The 27,171-nt window shown below is 44.0% G+C and overlaps 1 protein-coding gene across 2 annotated transcripts in view; it reads right to left on the bottom strand.

Annotated features, from left to right (window-relative positions):
* Positions 1 to 216: 216 nt before the first annotated feature.
* LOC129699851 (potassium/sodium hyperpolarization-activated cyclic nucleotide-gated channel 4-like) overlaps positions 217 to 27,171 on the bottom strand; it is a 144,594-nt gene continuing 117,639 nt past the window's right edge. For both annotated transcript variants that reach the window (XM_055639986.1, XM_055639987.1), the window contains one exon: positions 217 to 441. In XM_055639986.1, coding sequence (XP_055495961.1) covers positions 251 to 441 — 191 coding nt within the window. In that variant the 3' untranslated portion in view covers positions 217 to 250. The remainder of the gene's footprint in view (positions 442 to 27,171) is intronic.

The following is a 27,171-nucleotide window of genomic DNA, read 5'->3' as shown; positions in this document are numbered from 1 at the left end:
GGTTGCCGCCGGTGCTGACTTCGGTGAATTCCATTGTCGTATTCGCCGGCAGTCGCCAAACAATCGACCAAGTGGGACAGGCCCTTTAGTTCAAGTATTAGTTGTGCTGCTGCAAGTAAGAATTTCATTGTTCTTTTTTCAGGACAAATGACACTCTTCAATTTTGAAAATAAATTGAACACGAATAAGTAAAAATAATTATTTTACTCAACATTATCCATAAAAAGTCAAATAAAATAGATCTGACGGATTACAAAGTGGACTTTGATTCCTGGGATAGTGCCTCCTGCCTTTCTAACACAATTTTTTTGAAATGTCCCTTCATCTTCGGATACTGTTCAAGTGTTTCATTAAAGTCTTCCTTTGAAATTGTATAGAATTTACACGGTGTAATAGCTGTCAATGTGGCTTCCCTTTTCTTATCAGTTAGGATGCTCATTTCTGTAAGAAATAAACAAGAAAGACAGAGAGATCAGAATGGGAACCAAACAAAGAATTAAAGAGATAGGCCACATGCCCTGAGGATGAGGGGTGATCTTATAGAGGTGTATAAAATCATGAGGAATAGATCGGGTAGATGCACAGAGTCTCTTGCCCAGAGTGGGTGAATCGTGGACCAGAGGGCATAGGTTTAAGGTGAAGGGGAAAAGATTTAATAGGAATCTGAGTGTAAATTTTCACACAATAGGTGGTGGGTGTGTGGAAAAGCCAGAGGAGGTAGTTGAGGCTGGGACTATTCCAACATTTAAGAAAAAATTAGACAGGTACATGGATAGGACAGGTTTGGAGGGATCTGGACCAAATTAGGGCAGGTGGGCCTAGTGTAGCTGGGACATGTTGGTTGGTGTGGGCGAGCAGGGACTGTTTCCACACTGTATCACTTTATGAGATGCAAGATGACGTGCTGTTTGTTGAGCTTATGTTGGGCAATACTGGACTGGCGCAATGTTGGAGGCCAAAGACAGAGAGGGAGAGAGGGGGTGGAATGGAAAATAAAAATGACAGATGACTACAAATTCAGGGTTTTTCTTGCCTGAACTGGATGTACAATGGGGCAGTGAATTAAGTGACAAGCTCAGTTCAGCTTACTGGCACGTGTTCCGAGGTACAGTGAAAAGCTTTTGTAGCGTGCCAACGAGTCAGCGGAAAGAAATGGCATGATCTTTCGCTCCATAGATGCTGCCGCACCCACTGAGTTTCCCCAGCACTTTTGTCTACCTTCGATTTTCCAGCATCTGCAGTTCCTTCGTGAACATGATTACAATTGAGCCATTCAGTGTACAGATACATGATAAGGGAATAACGTTTAGTGCAAGATAAAGCCAGTAAGTTCCAATCAAAGATAGTCTGAGAGTCATCAATTATATAGATAGTAGATCAGCACTGCTCTCTGGCTGTGGTTGGATGATTCAGTTGCCTGATACCAGCTGGGAAGAAACTGTCCCTGAATCTGGAGGTGTGCGTTTTCACACTTCTATACCTTTTGCCTGATGGGAGAGGGGAGAAGATGGAGTGGCCAGGGTGTGACTTATCCATGATTATGCTGCCGGCCTTGCCGAGGCAGCGTAATAAAGTTCATTACGTGATGTTCAAGTGAATTGATGCTGAAGTCACATGTGTGAACAATGGAAATGTTGTTCAGAAAGGGGAAATCAAGGATTACACTTGCCTGAACTGCCATGTTGTGCAACACATTGGCCAATCTGTGTTGAGTTTCTCCAATGCAAGGAGGACCATATTTTTGCCTCCACCACAGTGAGGAGGTGCTTGGAGGACTCACTGTGGTGGATGTTAATTTATTTATTGTTGTGTATTATTGTATTATTGTATGTATGACTGCAGGCACAAAATTTCGTTCAGACTGTAAGGTCTGAATGACAATAAAGGTAATTCTATTCTATTCTATATTGCGAGACCCAAATGCTACACACCAGGTTGGAAGAAGTGGAATTGAATTGCTGCTTCACTATGAATAACTTTTTGGACCCCTGGATGGCAGAAAGGGGAAAGGTAACTGGATTACCTCTCCTGTTTCATTTGGAGGAGTCATGAGGAAAGGGATGATAGATAGATGCTGAATCAAAGAAGATGTGTCTGGTGGTGGAATCCTGTTGAAAATGACAGAAGCATGATTCATTTAACGTGGAGTTTGTAAAGGGCCTGTCCCACTGCGGGGACCTAATTTGCAAATGTAGAAGAGTTTAGGAAAGTATGAAAAAGTGTCATGTAGAAGACTTCCTTCGACCTCCTTCGACTATGTTGAACACTATCTACGATTACCTTTGACTACTCTCGACTACCCTCAATTACCCTCGATTACCGACCAAGAACATGCTGACCTACTACGACCTACTTCGACTAAACCTGCGAGTAAAAAAAATATTGATTTTCTCCATGGCAACCTTTTTTTACTTGCGGGCATTTTTCAGCATGCTAAAAAAAACGCTGTGACCTAACTGAGGCCTCGAGTACGCGGGGACTAATCTCGAGCATGAAGGAGAGTTACAAAGACCTCCTAGGGCCTTGTGTCGACCATGCTGCGAGTATGAGTCATGGGCAAACTCTTCTAAACTCGCCAATTAGGGCCCCGCAGTGCGATAGGCCCCTAAGGAAGAAGGTGAGGGTAAAGGAAACTTTATAAAGGGAACTTTATCCTTGTCCCTTTTACGAGGAAAGGAGGTGAAAACAAAAGTGAGGGAAATTGGGAAGGCATGGTTGGAAGTTTTATCAAGAGTAGAGGCACAGTGGCGTAGCGGTAGAGTTGCTGCCTTACAGCACCAGAGATCTGGGTTCGATCCTGACTAGGGGTGCTGTCTGTACAGAGTTTGTATATTCTCCTTGTGACTGCGTGGATTGTCTCCGAGTGCTACGGTTTCCTCCGACATTCCAAAGACTTGCAGGTTTGTAGGTTAATTGGTGTCTGTAAATTATCTCTGGTGTTAAAGGATAGAACTAGTGTATGGGTGATTGCTGGTCGGCGCAGAATACTTGTTTCCATGCTGTATCTCTAAAACTAAATTAAAGGCATTATTGTTGTGGTTCCTCATATCTCTCCATCAGTCACCCCTATTGTTTTATTTTCACTCACTTTCTGATCTCAAACCACCATCTGAATTTCCTTCAGAATTCCCACTCTTATTAGACCCCCACTACCCACTTCTTACCCTTTCAGTATTGTCTATAGCTAACTTCTTATCAAGTCCACGTCACAAGATTAGCTGAACACATTTCTCGGCATCTGCATACAATGGGGTCTGGTGGTGGAACGATTGGTGACAACAGGGCCACGATGTGAACGGTCTTTCCTTGACCACTATAGCTAACTGCCAATCCCTCAAATTTGACCACAGCATTATTCACCCCTTCCTCCTTGTCATTTGCAGCATTCTATTGATGAATGACCAAACCTGACATTGTTATCAAACTTGCTGGAAAGGAGTATAGAAGCTGGGATGTAATGTTAAAATTGTACAAGGCATTGGTGAGACCAAATCTAGAGTATGGTGTACAATTTTGGTCGCCCAATTATAGGAAGGATGTCAACAAAATAGAGAGAGTACAGAGGAGATTTACTAGAATGTTGCCTGGGTTTCAACAATTAAGTTACAGAGAGAGGTTGAATAAGTTAGGTCTTTATTCTCTGGAGCGCAGAAGGTTAAGGGGGGACTTGATAGAGGTCTTTAAAATGATGAGAGGGATAGACAGAGTTGATGTGGACAAGCTTTTCCCTTTGAGAATAGGGAAGATTCAAACAAGAGGACATGACTTCAGAATTAAGGGACAGAAGTTTATGGGTAACATGAGGGGGAACTTCTTTACTCAGAGAGTGGTAGCGGTGTGGAATGAGCTTCTAGTGGAAGTGGTGGAGGCAGGTTCATTGGTATCATTTAAAAATAAATTGGATAGGCATATGGATGAGAAGGGAATGGAGGGTTATGGTATGAGTGCAGGCAGGTGGGACTAAGGGAAAAAAGTTGTTCGGCACGGACTTGTAGGGCCGAGATGGCCTGTTTCCGTGCTGTAATTGTTATATGGTTATATGGATGATGCTATTGTGATTTGTCAAACTGACCAGAAGATATCTGGAGTACTTCTATACAGAAATAAGAAATGTATGTCCCCACTCCTGAATCGAAGAGTGCTGGAGTAACTCAGCGGGACAAGCAGCGTCTCTGGAGGGAAGGAATGGGTGACATTTCGGCTCGAGACCCTTCAGTTGCAGATCAGTCTGAAGAAGGGTCTCGTCCCGATAGGTCATCTATTCCTTCTCTCCAGAGATGCTGCCTGTCCTGCTGAGTTACTCCAGCATTTTGTGTCTATCTTTGTGACACCTCTAATGGCTTTCCAAGTTGCCTGTTTCCTGATCGCAGAGCAGTCATATCTTCACTATGGGCAACCAATTCCTCTACATTTCCATCCTATACCAGGATAATCTGGTAAAGCCCCTTCACTTCTTCCTCAGGCAGAATCCCAACTAATCTCATAGAAATAGTAAATAAAGCAGCAGTAGACATTCATACTTTCTATGTAGGAAGGAACTGCAGATGCGGATGGTAGACACAATATGCTAGAGTAACTCAGCGGGACAAGCACCGTCTCTGGATAGAAGGAATGGGTGACTGTTCGGGTCGAGACCCTTCTAACCTTATGTGTCATTATATACCATCCTTTATTATACACCATCCTGTACAAAAGCCTTTCACTGTACCTCAGCACACGTGACAACAAACTGAACTGTAAACTGTATGGAAATCTCAACAGCATATTTCCATACTTTTCCTATACCCTCGATTCAAGGTCGGTTTATTATCACATGTACCAATACAGTGAAACTCGATTTACCATACAGCCATACTAAAAAAAGGCACCAAGACACACAACTACATAAAAGTTAACATAAACATCCACCACAGCAGATTCCCCACATTCCTCACTGCGATGGAAGGCAATAAAGTCTAAACTTCTTCCCTCTTTACTCTCCCACAGTCGGGGGAGGCAAATCATCTTTAGTCGGGGCAATCGAAGCAAACTCGTGGTACTTCATCACGAGTATTTTTTAGCTTGGAAATTTGTCACACTGTTGAAAACACTTCACGAGTTACCACCTTTCCCCGAGTACCTGCCGTTAGCATTACGAGCCGCTACGAGACATCCAGGAGCTCCGACGTGCCCGCTACGTACATTCTACATACTTACCACAAGTTTGATTTTTTTTTAACTCGGGAGAGCTCTTAGGTAAACTCGCATCATGGGATAAGGCCCTTAGATTACCGCACTCCTTTTTAAAAAATATACTGGTCATACATTTGCTTTCCATTAATATTCTCCTTTGCACAACTGAAGTTGTTCTTGCATTGAATAACTTCACCTTCAACTTCAATGCCACTCACATGTCCCAGGTCAATGATGTAGCTGCAGGAACCCGCATAGACCCTAGCTTTGCCTGTCTCTTCATTGGACAAGGTGAAAGGCCTTTCATCAGCTTCATTCAAGCCCTCTGTCTCCCTCAGCTCTTTTTATGTTAAAATGATAACTACATTGTGCTAGTTCCTTCGCTCCTTCAGAACTTGAATCATTTGTTGCCAATCCCTTCCACGCCATGTTCTGCATCCACCTTCCCCAATCTTGACATTTTTACTTTCATCTCAAGTTTAACAACCAATTTCCATTATAAGCCAATTGACTCACACAATTATCTTGACTACACCACTTGACTTCTGTATCGTTCTTCCAGTTTCTTCATGTTCATCGTTTCTGCTCCGGTGATTAGCTTGTCCACACCAGTCCCTTTAAGTTGTTCCATTGCAAGATCACGACCCAAACCCTCGGCCATCTTTTTTCCCCACTGAGTTCCACCAAGTTTGTTTATTGGTCCATATTCCAGCATCTGAAGTCATAAGGTCATATGTGATAGTAGAATTAGGCCATTCGGCCCATCAAGTCTAACTCCTCTATTCAATCATATCTGATCTATCTCTCCCTCTTACCCCATTCTCCTGCATTCTCCCCATAGCCTCTGACACCTGTACTTATCAAGAATCTATCTATCTCTCCCTTAAAAATATTCACTGGCGACCTCCACATCCTTCTGTGGCAAAGAATTCCACAGATTCACCACCCTCTGATAAAGAAAATAATTGTGATTTCCTTCCTAAAAGAACGTCCTTGAATTCTGAGGTTGTGACCTCTCATCCTAGACTCTCCCACTAGTGGAAACATCTTCTCCACATCTACTCTATCCAAACCTTTCACTATTTGGTGAGTACGGACCCAGTGCCAACAAATGCTCATCATAGGTTAACCTACTCATTCCTGGGATCATTCTTGTAAAGTCTTCTGTGTCTTCTTTAAGATCTTTTCTCTTTTCTGTTATCATGGCCTCCCTCCTACCGTGGTTGCTGGAACTCTCCACTGCTTGTTTCCCACAGTTGTGTTCTCATCCAGTCTCCTCCTAGACAGAGTGAAGAAATGGTTCTTCGTGTGTCCCCATCTTTCATATCAGTATCCTCCACATGCAATGCACCATTCCCCAACATTTATTTCACCTTCAAAAGGATTCCATGTCTTCTCTGGATAGTTTTTTCCTGGAGCAACAGAAGCTGAGGGGAGTCGTGATAGATAGGGTGTATAAAATGATGACAGGCATAGATAGCGTAGACAGTCAGAACCTTATTCCCAGGATGGAAGTATCAAAGACCAGAGGGCAGAGTTTTGAAATGAAAGGAGCAAAGTTTAAAATGGGTTATGCAAGGCAAGATTTTTACACAGAGTGGTGGATGTCTACATCCCACTGCCAGGGGTGGTGCTGGAGGTAGATACGATAGTGGTACTCAAGGGGCTTTTAGGTAGGCACATGGATATGCAGGGAATAGACGGGTATGGATCATGTGCAGGTAGATGAAATAAGTTTAGCTCAGCCTCATGTTCACCATAGACGTCGTGGGCAGAAGGGCCTGTTCCTGTGCTGTACTTTTTTAGTAATCTTTGTTCTCTGTGTGCCTTTGTTTCCCCGTTACATTCAGCATTCTGAAGGGACCATTCTATGATCCACTCATCCATCTTCATCCACAATTACCCATTGTACAGTATTTTCCCACAGAAGCAAAGGAGATGAAATATCTGCCCTTATAACCCTTCCCACTATTCAGCGGCTCAAATAATCCTTCCTGGGGAGAAAAAAAACTCGCTTGTATTTCTTTCATTTTAGGGTATTGCATTCAATACTCACAATATGGTTTCTTCTATATTGAAAAATTCAAGCACAGATTGGGATACCGTGAACTTCCAGTCATTTTTCACTTTAATTCTCCATCCCAACCTATTCTGACTTCACTATTATAAACGTCCTACACAGCTCTAGTCCTCCCCGATGCCAGTACCTCATCTTCTGAGTACTGTGCGGCCTTTAAGATTCAATAATGTATTTAATGATATAACAGAAAATATTGGATGCAGTCACCAGGTCAGGCAGCATCTGCAGAAAGAGACAGAGCTAACATTTAAGTTTCATTGTCCACAGATGCTATCTGAGATACTGACTGTTTCAAATGTTTTCTGCTTTTATTTCAGATCCCAACACTGCATTTTTTTGATTTTCAAATGAATAATTTGGATTGACTCACACTATGATCATGACTATATACCACTTTTATACTTGATTTCTGTAAGGACTTCATATAGTTCTTCCAGTTTCTTCATGTCCATCGTTCCTGCTCCGATGATCAACTTGTCCACACCAGTCCCTTTAAGTTGTCCTTTTTCGGGTCACCATTTTTTTTTCAATAGATGGCATCTGTACCTCTGTGGTGAGGTATCTTTGCCTTTCTATTTAAATCCTTCTGTTCCCATCATCCCTCCCCATCTCCGCAATTTAAAACACAGTTGGCCGCTCACTGTATCAGTTCTGAAGGGAACATTATGCCTTTCCCCTCTGCTGCGTGACTTGCTGAGCTAGAAATTTATCCCTAGGCAGAATTGCTACTGAACATATTATAGGATGCATAGCGACTTGTATTCTGCCCCTGTAGTTCCTTTTGTTAACGTTGGGATTACATTTACGCAACAACACTTGCCTCTCATTCTTAACTTCATTTCTCATCTTCAACAACTTGATTCTCCAGTTTTTTGTAGTTGCGTACAATATGTAATCTTCTGCCGTACTTAATCTATCTTTTCTCTTTAATTATACGAAATACAGTAAGCCTTCTCAGACTTATGTTTATTCAATAAAGAAATTAATTTTCAGTTAAATAATTCTGAGACAATTTAAGACAAATGTAAGGCGTTATGTGAACACAAATTATTTTTGTACTTAATTTATTTTGTAAATTCCTTGCAAGGCAAAAGCCTTGAGCAAGCAATGCAAGTTGAATTCTACAAAAGAGATTATTTTCTGAAAGTGGCTAATCTTTTTTCCATTATATTTCTCCAGTATTTTCACATTGGTGCAAATAATAAATGAATTTTATGATTTTATTGTCAATTGATACTTACTCAATAACCTGTCAGCAATTTTCGACTACTGTGTTTGTAGAAGACTGAAATGTGTCACCAATTTGCTATTGGGACTTACACCCTAATCAAGGGTGAAAGAATGGTTTTGGCCCGAAACGTTGCCTATTTCCTTCGCTCCATAGATGCTGCTGCACCCGCTGAGTTTCTCCAGCATTTTTGTGTACCCTAATCACCAACTTGGAACTACAAAGTTTTTCATTTGGATGAAACATGACCACTATCAAATCCAGTTTCACACCCAAAGAACATTATTTTCTTTCATTTGTCAGGAAGAATTTGGTGGGCCACCTGATTAGCTGTTCTTCATGCTGGGGTTAGGTGGAGAACTTAGTCTACCATGACGGGGAAAACTTTCTCTCCCTCCATGCCCACACATGCAACATAGCATTGGAATCCCCTGATAATACCTTCTATATGGTCCACACAACATGAGAAACAGAACACTAACCTCAATCCGGCAATTATAATCAGAACGAATGCGGATAAATGGATTGTGAAAAATATACAATAAGGTTAGACACTTGGCCACAGATGCAAATGCAGCCCAGATTATAGCATGAAAGTTCAGAATCCAATGGCCTTTAAAAATCCCTCTGAGAGACATGGGATAATTTTGAATAGATTTGGTCCAGATAGACATATTTCAATTTAAATATTTATTTGACAATCTCACTGAAAATGCAGCAGCATATCATGACAGCACAACTTTAGAATTCAATTTTTACAAAATATTTTTGAGTTATTATTGAGGATGTTGGCTTATTCCAAATTATATTGATTCTTGGAGTTATGCTGAACTGTGCACCTAATTCAACGTGGATTAAGTCACTTACGTGGCAGACAATAAGAAAGAACTATAGTCAGTAAATTGTAATAATCAGTTATTAATACGATGAAATGTCACAGTGCGGTCGCTTAGTCAGCAGTTTCTGGGAGATGGAGCCCTGAAGACAGAAATACAACAAAGTCTTCCGACCAGGTGCTGCAGTCTTTGAGAGAAATATTAAGGGAGTGAAAGGCACAGATTATATTGGACTAATTGATATTCCTGCCAGAAGTGCTTGATGTGACAGGCGTGAGAAGAGATTGTCAAAAGGAACTGCACAAGCCAGCAAGATATTATAAAAAAGATGTCAGATCTGAAGAATCTGCTATGGTAAGCTAATAGCGCTGCATTGCATGATAAGCATTGCTACAAATAGATATGCAAGATTAACATTTTCCTGCTTTTGTTTTGCACGAAATGAAGGAGGCAGGGTGAAACATTTGCAAAGCCGTCATAAATAAATTAGGACATGGAATGGTTTGTTTGATCAGGAACACGTCCTATTAGGATATTTGCCACAATCACAATTAGTGAGTGTACATGACAACCCATATGCACAACAACAATGTTTAAATAGGCTTAATATTAAATACATATTTTCAAGTTGTATTATTTTGTATGTGTCTGAAATTGCAGTTGCAGCACATGTTCAGGAATCTTTGCAAACTCTATAAAATTCTTCTATTTTGCGTGAAAAATGGCTGATGCATTTCTCACCTCACCCTGCTATAGAACCAGAGGGGTTCTCCATTTATCACAGAATCCTCATGCAAGGGCAACGGCGTCTGCAATAATCACCACTTCACGGTCCACTGATAGAAACATAGAAACAAGATGCAGGAGTAGGCCATTCGGTCCTTCGAGCCAGCACAGCCATTCAATGGCTCATCATCCAAAATCAGTACCCCCGTTCCTGCGTTCTCCCCATACCCCTTGATTCCGTTAGCCCTAAGAGCTCAATCTAACTCTCGCTTGAAAACACCCAGTGAATTGACCTCCACTGCCTTCTGTGGCAGAGAATTCCACAGATTCACAATTCTCTGGGTGGAATTTTTTTCCCCCATCTCAGTCCTAAATGGCCTACTCCTTATTCTCAAAACTGTGACCCCTGGTTCTGAAGTCCCCCAACATCGGGAACATTTTTCCTGCTGGTCCATCTAGCTGGTCCAACCCCTTAAGTATTTTATATGGTTCTAGATAGATAGAAAAATACTTTATTAATCCCCTCAGGGAAATTCCGATTTGCCATTTGCAGCACACCAATAAAAGTAACGCACCACATTAAAAAAGAATTGAACATAAAATATAAAAACATCCCCCCACAATGGTTCCCACTGTGAGGGAAGGCACAAAGTCCAGTCCCCATCCCCTTGTTCACCCATGGTCGGGCCTATTGAGGCCTCCGCAGTGTTCAGGCCCTCTCACCGGATTATGGGGCTTTGGCGTCAGGAGAACACTCTTCAGCGGCTTGGAGCGTCTGGAACGGCTGCTTGCTGCCAGAGACCGCGGTTCCCGAAGTCCACAAGCCGCGCTGGTCGGAGCTCCGACACTGGCGATCTCTGTGAGAGGTCCCAGGCTCCGCGGTGTTCAGAGTGTGCGCCGCTGTGGCGAAAGCTCCGCAACGTTGGGAGTCGGCGGTCTCAGCATGCCGGAGCCCACCGCCCGGCGACCCGGGGCAAGGCATCGCCCGCTCCGCGATGATGCTTCAGCGCTGCGCCACCGCCAAAGCCGAAGTTCTGGACGGTCCCGGCAGGAAACGCCGCTCCCGGCCCATTGGTAGGCGGCGAGGAAGGGCCGAAGATACGGCTCGGAGAAAAGCCGCATCTCTAACCAGTTAGGGACTGAAATAAACAGTTCCCACCCCCACATAAAAAGACTAGACCTCAAAACAAACACTTTTTAACTCACTAAAAATTTAAAAAAGGGTGAAAGGACGAACAGCTGCTGGCAGGGCAGCCATACTCGACAGCGCCCCCTTATTGTATCAAAACTGTGACCCCTGGTTCTGGTCTCCCCCAATATTGGGAACATTTTTCCTGCATCTAGCTGGTCCAATCCCTTAAGTATTTTATATGGTTCTATTAGATACCCTCTCATCCTTCTAAATTCCAGTGAACATAAGCCCAGTCGAACCATTCTTGATGGAGTGGACTCAGCTTAATTTTGCTCCTCTGACTTGGCGCACAAAATCTACCGAGGGAATTCACCTTGACCATCTTGCCAGCAGTCTACAGGAGACCCCAAGCATATGTCAAGGTGGCAGCAGACAAATTATACCTGGTTGTTAATTCTTTGGACAGCAAACCCTGATGTCAGAGGTTTGGTAAATCGCTGGTAACTTGAATCATGCTACCTTCAAGAACGTACTCTCCAAATAACATCAGCAGATCTCCTACACTCACGCAGGCACTACTCAATTCAACAAAGTGGATGCCAGGCAACCATGGGCCAGAGACAAGGTCGATGGTGATCTCTCGCAAGACATATCTTTAAGGGCATGTCCCACTTTCACGACCTAATTCACGACCTTTTTTACTCGTGGACATTTTTCATCATGCTAGAAAAAATGCCCCCGACCTACTTGATGCCACGAGTACCCACGACTAGAATCACGGCTTGCCACGACCTCCTACGACCTCACTTCGACCATGCTGCGGGTATGAGTTAAGGGCAAACTCGGCAGAAGTCATGAATTAGGTCGTGAAAGTGGGACAGGCCCTTTAGCAGGTGAGCTGAATGCCTTTTATTCCCGTTTTGAGCAAGCAATCAAAGTTCCACCATGGCACACCCCCCCTCCCCCATCCTCCCCCCCCCTCCTCTGAATCTGGCCCATATATCTCCGTGGCCGAAGTCAGCTCCACTTTCAAGAGGGTAAACTCTCGGGTAGCTACCAGCCCAGATGGAGTCCCTGGATGGGCTCTAAAATTGTGTGCCAATCAATAGGCCACTAACTTCACTGCCATTTTCAACCTCTGACTTCAACTGTGCACAGTCCCAATCTGTTTGAAGGAAATTTCGATCATTCCAATGCTCAAGAAAATGAACGTGCCCTGACTCAATGACCACCATCCAGTAGCTTTAACATTGACCAAAATGAAGTGCTATGAAAGATTGGTAAACCCCCACATCAGTGCCAGTCGCACAGATAATCTAGACCTTGCAATTTGTATACAGTTCCGAGCGTAGAATGCTATCTCCTTTGCACAAATTTGTCTCTGGATCACATTGACAATTAGAACACCTATGTCAGGATGCAATTCATTGAATACAGCTCATCTTTCAACACCCTAATACCAAATAAACTCATCTGTAATTCTCTTTGACCTTGGCCTTGGGACCTCCATCTGCAACTGGCTTCTGTTCCTGACCTGCAGGCCTGTCAGATAAAATTGATCATAATATTTCCTCCTCTCTGCCTCTCAATGCTGGTTCTTCTCAGGGTTGCATGCTCAGTTCCTAACTCCTTGCACACCCATGACTGTGTGGGCAGGTCCAGCGCCAACTTGATTTTTGAGTTTGCCGATTATACCACTGTCGTTGGTGGGATGGGATGGAGTATAGGAAAATAAATCCAGTAGTGCCAGAACAACAAAGAAGATAGACACAAAAAGCTGGAGTAACTCAGCAGGATAGGTGGTATTTTTGGGGAGAAGGAATGGGCGACGTTTCGGGTCGAGACCCTTCTTCAGAAGCCAGAACAAAAACCTATCCCTGAAATTAGGCACAAAATGCTGGAGTAATTTTGGTGTAAGCCAACATCAACAGTTCCCTATACGCAACCCATCCTTGAACATCTGCAAGATGAAGGATTTGGTTGTTTACTGAAGGAAGCTAGGGGGGTGGGGCGTGGGGGGAGGGTCAGTGTACGTAACCTAGGCAACTAAACCTGGTCCCCTCACAATGATGCAGTGATCTGGAAAGCCTGAAGTATCGCCGATGTACCAAAAGCATTCGGACCACCTTATCCACCGGTGACGTCACTTTCAAGGAGCTAGGTATCTGCACCCCAAGATCCCTCTGCTCTACGAGATCCCTCTGGGTCCTCTTGAATCAGTTTAGTTTAGTTTATAAGTGTCACATGTGCCAACGTACAATGAAAGGCTTATTTTGTTGCAAGCTATCCAGTCAGCGAAAAAACTATAGATGATCACAAACAAACTATCCACCGTGTACAGGATAAAGGATATAACGTTCAGTGCAAGATAAAATCCTTCTGATTAAAGAGAGTTCAAAGGTCTCCAATAAGGAGAGGAAAGGTCAGGACCGCTCTCTAGTTGTTCAGGACTGTTCAGTTTCCTGATATCAGCTGGGAAGAAACTGTCCCTGAATCTGGAGTTATGCACTTTCAAACTTCTGTACCTCTTGCCTGATGGGAGAGGGGAGAAGAGGTAGTGACCAGGGTGAGATTGGTCTTTGATTATGCTGGTGGCCTTGCCGAGGCAGTGTGAAGTGTAGATGCAAACCATGAAAGGGAGGTCGGTTTGTGTGATGGACTGGGCAGCGTCCACAACTCTCTGCAATTTATTGTGGTCTTGGAAGGAGCTGTTCCCAAACCATGCTGTGATGCATCCCAATAAAATGCATTCTATGGCGCATCTGTAGATGTTGGTGAAGATTGGTGGTGACATTCCAAACTTTCTAAGCATTCTAAGGAGGTGGTGACGTTTGTGTGATTTCTAGGCTATTGCTTTGATGTAGTTGGTCCAGGACCAATTGTTGGTGATATTTATTCCTAAGAACTTGAAGCTATCGACCATCTCTACTTTGGCGCCATCAATTTTTTCCTGAGAATATGGACCACTTTGTTTCTTGAAGTCAATCACCATCTCCTTTGTCTTGCTGACATTGAGGGAGAGGATATTGCCTTGGCACCAGGTCACGAGGTTCTCAATCTCCTTCACGTACTCTGTCTCGTCATTATTTCAATATCTGGCCCACTAGTTTAGTTTAGTTTATTGTCGCATGTACCAAGGTAGAGTGAAAAGTTTTTGTTGGGTACTAACCAGTCAGTGGAAAGATAATACACGATTACAATGGAGCAATCGACGGTGTACAGATACATGATAAAAGGGAATAATGGTTAGTGCAAGATAAAGCTCGATTAGTCTGAGGGTCTCCAATGAGGTCGATAGTAGGTCAGGACCGCTCTCTAGTTGTTGATAGGGAGGCTCAGTTGCTTGATAACGGCTGGGAAGAAACTATCGTGGTGCTGTAGATTGAGATGGGTTGGTATTTGGCTGCACAGTCTTATAGTAAGAAGTGTAGAAGGGGGTCTGAGAATGCATTCCTGCAGGGCACCAATGTTTGGAATTATTGTAGAGGATGATTTGCCATTCACTGTGAAGATCCTATCATGGACAGGCAGAACACGGAATACTTTGCGTTCAAATCCCACTCCAAATATTTGAATGAAAATATTTAGACTAACACTTGTGTGCAATAGCAAGGAAATGTTATACTATTGTCGGTATAATCTTTCAATGTGATTTTAAATGAAGGCCTCATCAAGCAGAGAATAGATCCTATTCTGTTCTAAAGAAGCATATGGGAGTTATCATTGCTTTTTTGCCATCCTTCAAATAATTAACTGATCATTCTAATATTACTGATTGCACAAGTTTGTGGTTTTCTAATTAGCTGTAGAACTTCCTACATTACTGCAGTGATTGCACTTTAAAAGACATAACTGCACATAATGTGCTCTGGGACATCCTTATGTTAATAGCATTTCGTGAGAGCTCTGTTTTCCTTTCGGTTACGGAAGTATTTTAACAATTTGTTTTCAAGGAAAAGGACAGATTTCAAGTACAACCGAGCTTTGGTGCAAGCTTGAACTGCTGTCCAGCAACCTAGCACAGTAACAGATAACTGGAGAACAGAGATATCAAGGCTGAGTTGAAGGATACCAGTCATAGTTCCCATGTGACGAGCAGAGAGTAGATTTGAGTGTTGAGAGTTTTCACATCGAGCATTGCCTGTCCAGAAACAAAGATTTGCCTGCAGTGTAGATTGATATGCAGATCATGGCAATTCCACTGTCTGTTGGAGCAGTATTTTCAATGTTACTTGTTGTCGCGTCATAGAGTGATACAGTGTGGAAACAGGTCCTTCAGACAACTTGCTCAAGCCGGCCAACATGTCCCAGCTACACTAGTCCCATCTGTCCTATCCATGTACCTGTCTGTTTCTTAAATGTTGGAATATTCCCAGCGTCAACTACCTGCTCTGGTGGCTTGTTCCATACACCCACCACCCTTTGTGTGAAAAGTTACCCCTTGGATTCCCATTAAATCTTCTAGGGTCCCTACCTGGTCGGAGAGGCAGCTTTTCTCCGGGCTGCACCGTCGACCTGTCCTCGCAGCCTACCAGCGGGTCTGGAGCGGCGTTTCCTGAGGGGACCGCCCAGAACCTCGGCTTCTGCGGCGGCACAGCGCTGGAGCGCTATCGCGGAGCGTGCGATGCCTTGCCCGGGTCGCCGCGCTGGAACTCCGGAATGCTGAGACCGCAGGTGAACATCGCGGAGCTGCGGGACTGTGGAGCGGCCAGCCGCGGGCGGCGGCGCTGACTATAACATCAGGAGCCTGGGATCTCTCGGCGAGATCGGCAGTTGTGGAGCTCCGACCGGCACGGCCTGTTAACTTCGGAAGCCGCAGTCTCCGGTAAGGCAGCAGCCATTCCAGGCATCCCAAGCCGCGGAGAGGATTCTCCCGACGCCGGAGCACCATCACCTGGCGAAGAAGGGCCTGAAACATCGGGCCCCGTAGCGGCGACCTCAATAGGCCCGACTATGGGTGGACAAGGGGATGGGGACTGGAATTTGTGCCTTCCCTCACAGTGGGAACCATTATGGGGGGATGTTTTTTATGTTCATTGTTACATTCTTTAATGTTGTGTCTTATCTTTATCTGTGTGCTGCATGGCAAGACAAATTTCACTACACCAATTGGTGTATGTGACAATAAATGTCCATTGTCCTTTGTCCCCTTCACTTTCAACCTATGTCCTCTGGTCCTCAATTCACCTACTGTGGGCTAGAAACTCTGTGCATCTACCCGATCCATTCCTCTCATGATTTTATCCACCTCTATAAGATCTCCCCTCATCCTCCTGCGTTACATGGAATAGAGACCCAGCCTACTCAACCTCTCCCTATAGCTCACACCCTCTAGCTCTGGCAACATTCTTACAAAATCTTCTCTGTATCCTTTCCAGCGGGACAACATCTTTCCTATAATATGATGCCCAAAACTGTTATAAATATATTCAAAGCATTTATTGTTGAATGCTCACCACATTTTGAGTGGATTTGTATTGCCATGGCTTTACCATGCGTTGACTTCAATCGTTGTAGCAGATAACCATATAACCATCTAACAATTACAGCACGGAAACAGGCCATCTCGACCCTTCTAGTCCATGCCGAACACATAATCTCCCCTAGTCCCATATACCTGCGCTCAGACCATAACCCTCCATTCCCTTTCCCATCCATATAACTATCCAATTTATTTTTAAATGATAAAAACGAACCTGCCTCCACCACCTTCACTGGAAGCTCATTCCACACAGCTACCACTCTGCCAGTTCCCCCTTTTACCCCTAAACTTCAGTCCCTTAATTCTCATGTCATGTCCCCTTGTTTGAATCTTTTCCCTACTCTCGTGGGAAAAGCTTTTCCACGTCAACTTCTCAATTTAAAAACCTCTATCAAGTTGTAGCTGCGCTCCATGAATAAAGCCCTAACTTGTTTCAACCTTTCTCTGTAACTTAGTTGCTGAAACCCAGGCAACATTCTAGTAAATCTCCTCTGTACTCTCTCTATTTTGTTGACCATGTGTGACTCTTTGTGTTTGAAGATCAAAATATTTGAAGCGTTGTTTAAAAATCTCAATGGCGTATTAAACAATTATTCCAGTGGAAAATGTGCTTGTTAGAATTGCACTTGGTTTCTTTCCAGAATTGACAGAAGGATATCTTGAGATTTCGGCTCTTGGGGAAAAATTGCATTTACATAGCTTCTTTCATAGCCTCAAACCACCTCATGTGACTTTATAACTAATGATCTAGAGATGTAACGCAGCAAAATAAGGCAGCCAATCTTCAGATGATAAATCAGTGCTCATCCATGTTGAACATCATTGTGAAAGATGCACTGAGAAAAAACAACACCTTGAAATGGGGATTTCAACATACGTTACCAAGAGACCTACGCAAAGAGATTACCCATCAATGCAAAACTGAGAATGCCATTGGGATTGTCCCACTGGGAAAAAGAATGTTTATGCTTTAGTTAACAAGCCACGGTAGAAGTCGCTAGAATTTTGGAGATTGAGGGGCTATCTTATAGAAACGTACAAAATTCTTAAGGGGTTGGACAGGCTAGATGCAGGATGATTGTTCATGATGTTGTGAAGTCCAGGACAAGGGGTCACAGCTTAAGGATAGAGGGGAAATCCTTTAAGACCGAGATGAGAAAAACATTTTTCACACAGAGAGTGGTGAATCTCTGGAACTCTCTGCCACAGAAGGTAGTTGAGGCCAGTTCATTGGCTATATTTAAGAGGGAGTTAGATGTGGCCCTTGTGACTAAAGGGATCAGGGGGTATGGAGAGAAGGCAGGTAAGGGATACTGAGTTGGATGATCAGCCATGATTATATTGAATGGCGGTGCAAGCTCGAAGGGCCGAATGTCCTACTCCTGCACCTATGTTCTATGTATCTAGTCAAAACATTATTAAGAATCATTTGGAAGTACGAAATGAAACTCTAACAGTAATTCAAACAAATTATTACATTATGGGACAGCTGTAACGAATTACTTTTTCAACGATATGTACTAATCCAAATCTGTTCATATTTTGAATGGAGTAAAGGTGTTATGATGGCTTCACTGTACTTAATAGAGATAGCATTAAGCGAGAGGCGTGCCGGTTTTGAGAGAACATAGAACAAGAATGGGCTCTTCGACCCAAAATGTCTGCGCCGAACATCACGCCAAGTTAATCTCCTCTGCCTACACGTGATCTATATCCATCCATTCACTGTGCATCCTATTTAAAAGCCTCTTAAACGCCACCATTTTACCTGCTTCCACCACCCGACAGTGCGTTCTAGGCAGCCACCATTACCTATCAGGCAACATTATCAGATGGGACTTGGATAGGCAACGTTTCCACTTGGGTAGCTTACAACCCTATGGTATGAACTTTGAATTTTCCAATTTTTGGTAACTTCAAAACCCCTGCGCCTTCTTCCCCCAACTCCCCTTTCCTCCCTATCCTCTCTCCCCTGTGCATACTCCGACTCACACCTATTTCTCCCCTCTTCCCCTTCCACCTACCCTCCTTCCTCTAGCTTCACAATTTGCAACAAATTCTCAATAATTTTGTCTCACACCTTCCGTCCTTTCATCGCAGGCCTTTGTCCAACTATCTGCCTATCAAGCCCCCCTAACCCGTGTCCACCTATTACTTGCCTGGCTTTGTCCTGCACTACTTTCTTCCAGCTTTCTTTCCCCCCTCCACACTCTTTATGTGGCGACTATTCAAAACAAAGAATAGCACTGAGACGTCACATGTTACAATAAAGTATCATTCATTCATTCAAGAAGGATCCCAACCAAAAACATCACCTATCCACGCTCTCCAGAGATGCCGACTGACCCATTGAGTTACTCCCGCACATTGTGTCTTTCTTGGTAATCCAGCATCTGCAGATCCTTGATTCTACATACCTTTTGCCTTCTTTGCCAATCTTTCTGTTTGTTGCCACTTTCAGGGACTATGCACTTAATCCCTAAGAACTCCCTGTACAACAATACTGCAAAGGGTGTTGTCATTAACTACATACTTTCCCCTTCCATTCAACCTCGTGCTTGCTCGGATTAAACTCCATCTGACATTTCTCCACCTATCTCTGTAACAAATCTAAATCCCACTGTATTATTTGACAGCCTTCCTCACATTATTTGCAGACATATTAGCCAACCCATCTACATATATACCCAAGTCATTTATTTATATAAAAAAATAACAGGGGAGCTAGCACAGATCCTTGTGTAACACCACTGGTCACTGACCTCAGCCAGAATAACACCCTTCCTGCTCTGCTCTCTGTATTCTATCAGTATGCCAATTCAAATCCAAACCTCAAAGTCGATCTGTATCCTGTACATTTTAATCTTCTGGATCAGCCTGCAATGAGGGACTTTAACAAATGCATTACTAAAATCCATGCAGACAACATCCTTTAGCCTATCCTCATCGATCACCTTCATCACCTCCTCAAAAGAACAATAATCAGTAAGACCTGTGTAAGAAGGAACTGCAGATGCTGGTTTAAACTGAAGAGAGACACAAAAAGCTGGAGTAACTCAGCTCATCTCTGTAGAGAAGGAATGGGTGACGTTTCGGGTCAAGATCCTTCTTCAGACTGGTTAGGGAAAAACGATGATAAAGAAAACAGGCCATTGTAAGCTATTTGTAGCAAAGATCATAGAGCAGAGCAAGATAGAGCACTCGGTGAACAAGCCGTAGTAGGTCATGGGTACGTTTTAGCGCCATCTTGATAAGCAGAGAACTGTCATGGCGTCTGCATGTACATCTACAAGCTCAGCTCACTGTTCTGCTGTAAATTGCACAAATCACCAAAGTAAACGACCCGACCTGTCTTTCTTCAGGTTCCCCAAGAATAAAGAAAGGTGAGAAAATATTATTATTTTCTGTCAATATTATTCTGTCGTGAAAATATTATTTTCTGTTCTCCCATCAACGGTCATGGAGAAACTAGGTTTGTCGGTACGTTAGGAAGTTATGGAAACACCCTTCTTTTTACCACTCCGGCAAAGGTATTAGGGCATGGTGATAAAAGTAGGCAAATACATTTTGGGGAGCTTTTTTTCTCTCTCAGGTTCTTGTGGGAAGGATTGTGAGGATAGTTGCTTCTACCCCATCCCCAATCCAGGAAACCTGGCTATGCAAATGACAATAATTTAAAAGAATATAATGTATGCATAACTTAATAAAAGTTTTTTTTTAATAGATCTAGACGTACCACAATAATAAAGTTACACACAATTTTTGCACTGCTGTAAATTTTTGGTTTGGTTCTTGTAAGGCATGCATGTGAGTGTCTTAGGTACAAAAGAGGAAAGAAAGAAAATACTACAAGGGTCTGTGTAAGAAGATTTTAATAAGTTCTTCTGCATTTAAGGTAAATTGACATATTAGAGGAAAAATGCACCTTCAATATTCTCGCCACCCCTGAAAACAATTGCACTTACGTGATATATCATCTATTCTGCAGGTATGTAAATAAAATAAAATTTGTTGTTCTATATGATATTTTCTGTAATTTCAGATGTCGACAGTGGGTCCAGAATACTCGTTGACAAGAACTCCTACACCGAACTCCGGTGTACTAGTCAAAAAACTGGTTAGCTGATATGCGAAACACTGCAACCCTGTATATCTCGCACACAAAATGATGTAAATCTTACCATGAATGAAATAAATAAGTCCTTGTTTATGAGGTTCAATTTTGAATTATTTGAAATTTAAGGGGTTGGTGCAATATACTGCTAACCCACAAATGTGCCGTTATGAGATATTCACATTTGAAAAATCCATAAATCACAAAAAAAGCAAGAAGGTGCCTATGTTATTTGACCAACTTATCAGTTGAATTTAAATATGAAATTTCTACGTTATAGGGTAGTGTTTATGCATGTAACTCATTTGTCACATAGTGAGGGTTAACACTATATTGCACCAACCGTTCAATTATACATTGAATTCAAACCTAAACTATGGTAGCAATGTACATTATTCAAGTCTAAAGCTAGCACTTCTATATCAGTGTAGGTATGTAGGCGCTACATTTTATTACACTAATATAAAATTAAAAGAATGAAAAAATATCTTGACATGTTGTTAGGTGCTCCCCCCCCTGGTGAATGCTATGTACTTACCTTTCTCTGTTTCTCTTCCGAGTGCAGGCCTCGTGGCTGTGAGTCTGGAATCACGGGTTTAAAGGCTCCTGTACTTGATTGGCCAAGCTGCGCAGGTGACAGGTGACTCATCTGAAGCTTAAATACCAGAGTCTCCCAGGATTCTCTCTCTTTCGTCGATCCTGACGTGAGCAGACTGCTGGTGTGAACTGCGGAAGGCCTGGCCACATGGCATAGAACTTTGTGTACTTTCACCATTACTTTCATCATTACTTGTTAACAAATATTGAATTGGGACGGATAAGGGCTGACCTTAGTATTTTCGTGTATTTTGTTTCAGGGTTATATCTCTTTAGGCAGGTTTTACAGTCTCCGGTTCGACGGTCCATCACGTGGCTGGCTGGAGCACTGTTAAATTGTTTGTCAGCGAGAGAGGGAGGGGGAGAGAGAGAAGGAGAGGGGAGAGAGAGAAGGAGAGGGGGAGAGAGAGAAGGAGAGGGGGAGAGGGAGGGGGAGAGAGATAGAGAGGGGAGGAAGAGGAGTGCAGGAGAGGGAGGGAGAGAGAGATAGAGAGATAAAGATCAAAGTTGCTTCTGATCAACGAGAAGGAACTTTGAGATCTATTTATCTCTATCTTGCCTCTCACACACAAACACATTCATATATATATATATATATATATCTTATATTACTAAAACTCTGTTCCTGACCGGTTTTGGCTTTCTGTGCTGCGGTTTCTGAGAGTACGCCGCCGCCTATGGCCGTCATTTTTGGCCACCTCGCTCAGAGCCCCCCTCCGCCGCATATGTGCCGAGGAATTTTCCCGTCGATGAAAATTGACAGAGATATTAATGTTTTTCAACATTCCCCATTCTCTCTGCTACCCCTGCTGGAGGGAGGGGGAGGGACTATAAAACCAGGAAGTGGTGTGCCTCAATCAGTCTCTGCAAGTGGTGTGCCTCAATCAGTCTCTGCAAGTGGTGTGCCTCAATCAGAGATTTGAATGACACTGACAAATGTCTACAGCACCGTGAGTACCCTTAATTTGGTTTGAAAATGAAAATATGGTTAGAGGTAAAAAAGCACTGCCTGCAAATGGTTGTTTGGGATTGGGTTGAAGTAAAAAGGCACTCTCTCTCCCCCCCCCCCTCTCCTCTCTCCTCCCCCCCCCCCCTCTCCCCCTCCCCCCTCCTCCCCCTCCTCCCCCCTCCCCTCCTCTCCCCCCCCCCCCCCCTCTCCCCCCCTCCTCTCCCCCCCCCTCCTCTTCCCCCCTCTCCTCTTCCCCCCTCTCCTCTCCCCCCCTCTCCTCTTCCCCCTCTCCTCTTCCCCCCCCCCCTCCCCTCTCCTCCTCCTCCCCCCCTCTCCTCTTCCCCCCTCTCTCCTCTTCCCCCCTCTCCTCTTCCCCCCTCCCCCTCTCCCTCCCCCCCCCTCCTCCCCCCCCCCCTCTCCCCCTTCCCCCTCTGCCCCCCCCCCCCCCTGATCCCCCCCCCCCCTCCCCCCCCCCCCCCCCCTCCCACTCCCTCTCCCCCCCTCCTCTCCCCTGCCGAAGTCCGGCGTCCGTCCGTCCGGCTGCCGGCCACCTTTCTTCCTTTGATTCCTAGCTACGCTGAAACCAGACGCAGAACCGCCGAGATCTTTTCCATTTCGGTAGAGATTTCACTTTTCTTTCAAAGTATCCACTCCTGATTACATTTCGTCGTGTTCATGTAAACATTTTTAATCAAATCCTTCTCTCCCCCACCCCAAGTTCAAAATAAAACTGGCTTCTCACCCATAGAAGCAGCCCCAGCCCCAGCCCCAGCCCCTGGTGAACGTTCCATCGTGTGATGTCACAATGTCCAATGCTCAAAGACATTGTTGCCATAGAGGGAGTACAGAGAAGGTTCACCAAACTGATTCCTGGGATGTCAGGACTTTCATATGAAGAAAGACTGGATAGACTTGGTTTATACTCGCAAGAATTTAGAAGATTGAGGGCGGATCTTATAGAAACTTACAAAATTCTTAAGGGGTTGGACAGGCTAGATGCAGGAAGATTGTTCCAGATGTTGGGGAAGTCCAGAACAAGGGGTCACAGTTTAAAGATAAGGGGGAAATCCTTTAGAACAGAGATTGGAAAAACATTTTTCACACAGAGAGTGGTGAATCTCTGGAATTCTCTGCCACAGAAGGTAGTTGAGGCCAGTTCATTGGCTATATTTAAGAGGGAATTAGATGTGACCCTTCTGGCTAAAGGGATCAGGGGGTATGGATAGAAGGCAGGTACAGGATACTGAGTTGGATGATCAGCCATGATCATATTTAATGGTGGTGCAGGCTCGAAGGGCCGAAAGGCCTACTCCTGCACTTAATTTCTATGTTTCTATGTTTCGCTCTCCTCATCCCTCTCCCTCTCCCACCCATCCCTCTCTCCCCACCCCCTTCTCCCTCTCCCCCATCCCCCCCCCCTTCCCCTCCTCCTCTCCCCCCCTACCCCACCCCTCTCCCTCCTCCCTCCCCCTCCCTCCCCCCCTCCCTCCCCACCCCCTCCCCCCTCCCCCTACCCCTCTCCCCTTCCCCCACCCCTCCCTCCACCCCCCCCCCACCCTCCTTCCCTCCCTTCCCCTCTCCCCCCCCCCCACCCTTCCCCTACCCCTCTGTCCCTCTTCCACCACTCCCCCCGCCCCTCTCCCCCCACTCCTGCTACCCCTCCTTCCCTCCCCCACTCCTCCCCTCCCTCCCCGCCTCTCCCCTTCCCTCCCCCTCCCCCTCCCCCCCCCTCCCCCCCCCCCCCCCTCCTCCCCCCCTCCCCCTTCCCCAAAGAGGAAGTCTCTCTCTCTCTCTCTCTCTCTCTCTCTCTCTCTCTCTTTCTCTCTCTCTCTCTTTCTCTCTCCTCCTCTCTCCCCCCCTCCCTCCCCTCTCTCCCTCCCCACTGTTTCCCCTCTCACCCCCCCCCCTCCCTCCCCCCCCCCATCCCCCCCCCCTCCCCCCACAATCTCTCTCCTCTCTCTCACCCCTACCCCCCTATCCCTTTCCCTCCCAAATCTGTCCCGTTTCCTCCTCCTCTCCTCCCCCCTCTTCTCCCCCACCCCTCCCCCCACCTGTGTGTTTTGGGGGGTGGTTAATGTGTGTGATGTCGCAGCCCCCCCCCCCCCCCCCCAAACGCCGTTGGGGAAACAGACCCAACGGGTCCGCACTTGGTCTAGTATAAGTTAAATGTGTGTATAGTGTGTGCTAGAGCAATACAAGGGAAACTGCACAAATGAGGGGGCTGGGGAGGAAGGATGGGAGGGAAATGGGCAGAAACAGTAAGAAAGAATAAAATCCGGAGTGATTAAACGGGGAAAAATTTAAAAAGAAAAATAACAAAAATATGCGAATTAATAGATGAGCTATATCCTGCATTTTTATGGTATCATAACACATACTGTTCCCCCACAACACTGATTACATTGCAAGAGGCATAACGGACATCAGGTTTTGCATACTAAAATGGCGGACATTCCGCTCCATTGTGTACTACACTTTAGTGCATGGGATTTTGCAAGAATGCTCTATCTTGCTCTGCTCTTTGCTCTTTTGTTTGTAGGGTGAAAATGAGAAGCTGGTGTGACTTGGGTGGGGGAAAAGATAGAGAGAGGGGATGTCGGACCTACCTGAAGGGAGAGAGATCAATATTCATACCACCTGCCCAAGCGAAATATAAGATGCTGTTCCTCCAGTTTGCGTTTCGACTCACTCTGACAATGGCGGTGACCCGAGGACAGAAAGATCTGAGCAGGAATGGGAAGGACAATTCAAATGTCTAGCAACCAGAAGATCAGGTTGGTTCACGCGGACTGAGCGAAGGTGTTCCCGAAACGATCGCCCAGTAAGAATCCTCCCCAAAACCTTCCTCACCACTGGCATAAGGCTTAAGATTGATAAGGACCCAGCTCGGATAATATCTATAAAGGAATGATCAAATCATTAAAAGGTACTCTGTGGGCTTGTCAGTGTTTCCAATAGCAATAGAGAAACAGCTTTAGGGTCTCAAACTGATCCACCATTGAAATAATTCAGTCACATGCCTTCGTAAAAAATGATTGAAATCAGATTTAAAATTATTGATTTTGCTTGCCTCTGCTGAGGGCTTTACATATCTCATCCCTTGTATGAAAAAGTACTTACTACGCGCCCCTTATTGAGAAATATTTGAAGGAAATGTATAGCTGTTCTGTCTCAAAAATTAAAAATAAAACATTTCAGTTAAATCCTACTTGACATATATATCAGTGGTGTGAACACAGCTATCACACAAATGGTCCTCTCCCTCCCTCAACTCCATTTATTCTTCAGATTGCTTCGGGAAAGCAGCCAACACAATCAAGGACTAATCATACCCCATGTCATTCTCTCATCTCCCCTCTCCTGTTGAACAGAAGGTCAGTTCAATTCAGTTTAGTTTATTGTCACGTGTAACGAGGTACTGTGAAAAGCTTTTGTTGCGTGCCGTCCAGTCAGCAGAAAGGCAATACGTGATTCCAATCGAGCCATTTACAATGTACAGATACATGATAAGGGAATAATATTTAGTGCAAGGTAAAGCCAGCAAAGTCCGATCAAGGAAAAGTCAGACTGTCATCAATGAGGTACAGTTAGATAGTAGTTCAGCACTGCTCTCTGGTTGTGGTAGGATGATTCAGTGCCTGATAACAGCTGGGAAGAAATGGACCCTGAATCTGGAGGTAGACAAAAGTGCTGAAGAAACTCAGCGGGTGCAGCAGCATCTATGGAGCGAAGGAAATAGGCAACGTTTCAGGCCAAAACCCTTCTTCAGACTAGTGAGTTACTAAAGCTTGAATGCACGCACCACCAGATTCAAGAACAGCTTCTTCCCCCTGTTATCAGAGTCTTGAACTGACATCTCATAACCTCAGGATATATTATCCATCTTCCAATCTTACTTGAGTAGTCCTTACTCTTTTTTTACCCACACTTTGAATGTAGTTGTAACTTTATATCCTACAATTTGTGTTCCCTTTTTATCCAGAAGATTTTGATGTAATGTATACTATGATTTGCCTCGATAGAATTGAAAACAAAGTTTTTCACTGTTTTTCAATACACAAGCCAATAATACTACCAGCTGCAAACTAAAAACACAAAACATTATCAGATGGCTATTCTGTCCTTTTAGGAACACCAGAATCAGTTAAAAAGATGAATGTAAGATATGGGGCAGCTACTGTCAACACTGAAAATACGCAAGAAAGAAATAGTCAATAATTTATGTTTTCATATATATTAAAGAGAACAGATACAATGTTGTGGGAGATTAATTGAGATAAAAACAATAACGGCAGTTGAATTCCTACTATTCAGTGTGTGTGGATGAACTCTGAGAGCATAAAATTTGAGTGGATTAAGAATGCTGGAAATGTACCAATCCCTGTAATTTTGGAATATCAAGAAAACATTAATCATACCCCATGAAAAATTAAGAAAAAAAAAAAAAAGAAAACCTTTTAGTAGGATTAACATTTGTTTTATTGCTTTGGTTTTCATTCAGCATATTACTGTACCTGGCCATTTAAAACAGACTCTTTTTTTGTCACATTTGGGCAATCATGTGGAGGAGCATAATGACTGCATTTACATTTAATGATAATATGTGAAAATTATGGAATTACTTAAATTTTTAAGATGTTTAAAGTTCTTTGATTCTTGTTTAATGGATCTGTTTCATTTTTCTCCGATTTCACATAAAACGATTTTGTATAAAGATCTGGGATGCGATGTGTATTAAAGGCACATCAAATGCATCAAAAGTATTTCAGATCTTGAGTTATAATGGCAGTGAAATTGTTTGGAGTCATTACGTAAAAGTGACAGAAGAATCAGGAATGCATGCTCATTTAAATGT

Source organism: Leucoraja erinacea, chromosome 8 (assembly GCF_028641065.1).
Source record: "Leucoraja erinacea ecotype New England chromosome 8, Leri_hhj_1, whole genome shotgun sequence".
NCBI classification, from domain to species: Eukaryota; Metazoa; Chordata; class Chondrichthyes; order Rajiformes; family Rajidae; genus Leucoraja; species Leucoraja erinaceus.
This window is presented reverse-complemented; position numbering and strand designations above follow the sequence as displayed.